General features: G+C 42.9%; 1 protein-coding gene across 2 annotated transcripts in view; it reads right to left on the reverse strand.

Moving 5' to 3' along the window:
- The window catches only part of bmp1a (bone morphogenetic protein 1a), a 44,479-nt gene extending 43,387 nt beyond the window's left edge, over nucleotides 1-1,092 (reverse strand). The window contains exon 1 of one of the 2 annotated variants that reach the window (XM_061767347.1): nucleotides 847-1,092. In XM_061767347.1, the coding sequence (XP_061623331.1) occupies nucleotides 847-991 (145 nt within the window). In that variant the 5' untranslated portion in view covers nucleotides 992-1,092. The remainder of the gene's footprint in view (nucleotides 1-846) is intronic. The other variant, XM_061767348.1, reaches the window with a different exon arrangement.
- Between the last annotated feature and the right edge of the window lie 3,489 nt (nucleotides 1,093-4,581).

Genomic DNA, 4,581 nt, shown 5'->3' on the forward strand with positions numbered 1-4,581 from the left:
TTACCAATTACAATAACATCCTCCCATGACACATATGCAGCATCACTGACTCCCCAGAACAGGACGTCATGTCCCGTAAATCGATATTTGTGCGCAATCAAAAAATTCAAACAGTGCTGCAATAACAGGAAGTAGCCTCTTCGCCGGCTGCAGACATCTGCAGCCAACCTTGGTTGTGTTTATACAAACCTACAATACAGCCCTTTTTCTTGGGTGTGTGGGGTTGTGGGGGACAGAGATGAACACATCAGATTGGTGGTTTGGTGAAAGTTGTGCTTTCAAGCCAGCTGCCACATCAGAAATGGTCACAGGCATAATAGGTAAGCACTTTGGGGACGTCGGAGGTCAGTGGAACAGGAATACTTTCAGCAGATGGGGGGAAAAAAAAAATCCCCCAGAGGGATTTGGCAAGACGTGGGAGTTCAGAGTGCAGGAAAAAGATTATCATGACAACTCAGATGTGTCTAAGCAGGCCCCAAAAAATTATTTGCTCACTGACACCATCCAGAAGGGGAGCACACATTGTTAAATAAAGTTTTCCCCATTATTCACAGCATGCTGGTCATAATCACATTTCGATTAGTGAAAAGTGACCCAAAATTGTAGGCGGAAACTTTTTAAACAACAGAAACTTTTTGGGGGGAGAAATGCAGTCAATCGTTTACTAAACTATGTCTCTCAACCCCAAATAAATCCACAAAATGTCCCTTGGAGCCTTTTCCCCAACTCCGTCAAGCACTGTCATCTCCGATCTCCCCCACAAACAAACACAATCGTGGCACGTCCACATAAACGAGGCCAATTTCAGCAGACATTAAAAAAAATGTAGGTGAAAATCTCACTCACCAGCTTTGCAGGGATCCTTGTAGTCGATCACATCTGATGTGGCAACGGGCTCCACGAAGTAGCTCGGGTCGATCGCTTCCAAATCGAGGGCCAGTATCACGCCGAAGCAGGGTAGGAGAAGCAAACATCTCGCCGCGAGATCCATGATTGTGGTGGGGGAGACGGCCAAATGCGAGGGATAAAGGTAAAGGAAGAGAGGGCACAGACAGACAGACGTAGAGAGAGAGAGAGGGAGAGAGAGAGATAGAGAGAGAGAGAGAGAGAGAGAGAGAGAGAGAGAGAGAGAAATGGGAGGTTTTGGGGGAAACGAGATTCCTCCGGAGGGCGGGTTTAAATCCAACCTCTCTCCGGTGTCTTCTTGAGGTGGGGGGGCGGTTTAAGTGCTTGCTGTCCTCCAGCTGGAGCTCCGGGCGAGTGCCGAGAACTGCTTGAGAAACTTTGATGCTATGTCAGCAGCTCCTCGGGGGCGGCGAAAAGAAAGCCCACCTTTATTTTTTTTTTTAAAACCTGGGTGCATTTTTTTATTGCTCTTTTATGGTCCACTGTTAATAATATTATGTAGCGAGCCACCCCCCAACCCAACAACAACAACAAAAAACAATTAACCATTGTTATAGCTAGCTTCCTTAAAATAGTCCCACTTTTAACTCGTAGCTACTTTTAGGATTTTAAAAAAAAAGCCAACATTTTAAAACGGCGAAGAAATTTAACAGCACATACAAGTAGAATTTAGGTTTTCATTTAAAGTTAATTTAAAATACATACGAGTAAATAAGGGGTGTTAGTTACTTTTACCATATTTACTAGGCGTACACGAGATTAACGAGGAACGTTGACGTGCACGTGTACACAAACGAACCCACGAACAGGCAAATAACAACAAACAGGATTTGAGGGGCAAACAAGAGTTTTTTACCGCCACCTGTCGGCAATATACAACCTCGGCAGGAAGAAAAAAAAGTACAGTCCAATATAGTCCTATACACTGTTTAAATTAACTTATTTAAGGAAGGAAGGAAACAAGGATGGCATGAAGGGAAGGAAGGAAAGGAGGGAGGGCCTTCCCCCCACTTTTAGGGTCTCTACCAGGTCATGGCTTGAAATCGTGTTTTGAAATCCTACTCCAGCCTAGATACCCACACTTGAAAACATAACTGTGTATTCAAACTGTCATTTGAAATAATAAACTAAAAACCCTAGTCCAGGCTAGAACACCTAATATGAAACCATAATCACGACTTAAAACTGTGATTTGAATCCCACTTCTATCTTTCGATCGATAGATAGATATACAACCCCAATTCCAATGAAGTTGGGACGTTGTGTTAAACATAAATAAAAAGAGAATACAATGATTTGCGAATTATGTTCAACCTATATTTAATTGAATACACTACAAATATAAGATATATGTTCAAACTGATGGACTTTATTGTTTTTAGCAAATAATCATTCACTTAGAATTTTACGGCTGCAACACGTTCCAAAAAAGCTGGGACAGGGTCATGTTTACCACTGTGTTCCATCACCTTTTCTTTTAACAACATTCAATAAACGTTTGGGAACTGAAGACACTAATTGTTGAAGCTTTGTAGGTGGAATTCCTTCCCATTCTTGCTTGATGTACAACATCAGCTGTTCAACAGTCCGGGGTCTCCGTTAACGTATTTTACACTTCATAATGCGCCACACATTTTCAATGGGAGACTGGTCTGGACTGCAGGCAGGTCAGTCTAGTACATGCACTCTTTTACTACGAAGCCACACTGTTGTAACACGTGCAGAATGGGGTTTGACATTGTCTTGCTGAAATAAGCAGGGGCGTCCATGAAAAAGACGTTGCTTGGATGGCTGCATATGTTTCTCCAAAACCTGTATGCACTTTTCAGCATTAATGGTGCCTTCTCAGATGTGTAAGTTACCCATGCCATTGGCATTAACACAGCCCCATACCATCACAGCTGCCGGAATTTGAACATTGAGGCCATAACAGTCCGGATGGTTCTTTTCCTCTTTGGCCCAGAGTACATGACCTCCACAATTTCCAAAAACAATTTGAAATGTGGACTCGTCGGACCACAGAACACTTTTCCACTTTGCATCAGTCCATCTTAGATGAGCTTGGGCCCAGAGAAGCCGGCGGCGTTTCTGGGTGTTGTTGATAAATGGCTTTTGCTTTGCATAGTACAGTTTCAAGTTGCACTTACGGATGTAGCGCCAAACTGCATTTACTGACATTGGTTTTCTAAAGTGTTCCTCAGCCCATGTGGTGACATTCTTGACACTTTGTCGGTTTTTGATGCAGTGCCGCCTAAGGGATCGAAGTTCACGGGCATTCAATGTTGGTTTTACATGCAGTGATTTCTCCAGATTCTCTGAACCTTTTGATGATATCATGGACCGTAGATGATGAAATCCCTAAATTCCTTGCAATTGTATGTTGAGGCACATTGTCCTTAAACTGTTCGACTATTTTCTCACACACTTGTTCACAAAGAGGTGAACCTCGCCCCATTTTTGCTTGTGAATGACCCAATCATGACACCCACCTGTTCCCAATTAGCCTGTTCACCTGTGGGACGTTCCAAACAGGTGTTTGATGAGCATTCCTCAACTTTCTCTGTCTTTTTTGCCACCTGTCCCAACTTTTTGGGGACGTGTTGCAGCCATAAAATTCGAAGTTAATGATTATTTGCTAAAAACGATAAAGTTGATCAGTTTGAACATTAAATATCTTGTCTTTGTAGTGTATTCAATTAAATATAGGTTGAACATGATTTGCAAATCATTGTATTGCTTTGTAAAACCACAGCACGCTCACCAATACAGTATATTGTTGTGTCGAGGCCTCTATTGACTACAACAGAAACAGAAAACAATGACGCTTTCAGTTATAGCAAGAGGAGAGGCTTCAGCAACAGCCTGCAGGTTTGCCAGCAGTGACAAACAAGGCTCGCCTTATATAAGAGGGAAGGCACACAATCTTCATCGTCTTATCTGCGTGCAGAATTTAAGACAGGATGTCTGTTCAGATGAGTAGGCTGTGTTTACGCTGCTGCTGTAAACACACCACTTGAGCATTAGATTGGGTTTTGGAAGAGCTTTAGGGGAAAACACACAGGATTGAGTATGTAGATTGCCAAGTAAAGGGGTCATTTCTTTTTTCTTTTTTTACTGACATTAAAACAAAAAAAAACAGAATGGTGTAATTACGGGACATACATTGGATTTTAAATACATACTGTATACCCACCCCTACATTAAAGCTATTTAACATATTTACAGCCTATTATGCCATGCAAGCATGAGGAGAACATGCAAACTCCGCACAGATGTGAGACAGACATGCTAACCACTACTTCACTTTGTTGCTGCCATGAGAATCCAACCATCCATCCATCCTCTGTACCGCTTATCCTCACCAGGGTCGCGGGCGTGCTGGAGCCTATCTCTGGGTGAGAGGCGGGGTACACCCTAAACTGGTCGCCAGCCAATCACAGGGCACATATAAACAAACAACCATACGCACTCACATTCCCACCTACGGGCAATTTAGAGTCGCCAATTAACATACCATGCCGGGATTTGAACACCGGTCCTCAGAACTGTGAGGCAGATGTGCTAACCAGTCGGGCACCGTGCCGCCGCCATGAGAATCATTAAGATACAAATATAATGTCACATAAAAAATGCTCTGCACTCAAGCATAGCAAAAATAATACCACACCAAATTGC

Source organism: Phyllopteryx taeniolatus, chromosome 3 (assembly GCF_024500385.1).
Source record: "Phyllopteryx taeniolatus isolate TA_2022b chromosome 3, UOR_Ptae_1.2, whole genome shotgun sequence".
Taxonomy (NCBI): Eukaryota; Metazoa; Chordata; class Actinopteri; order Syngnathiformes; family Syngnathidae; genus Phyllopteryx; species Phyllopteryx taeniolatus.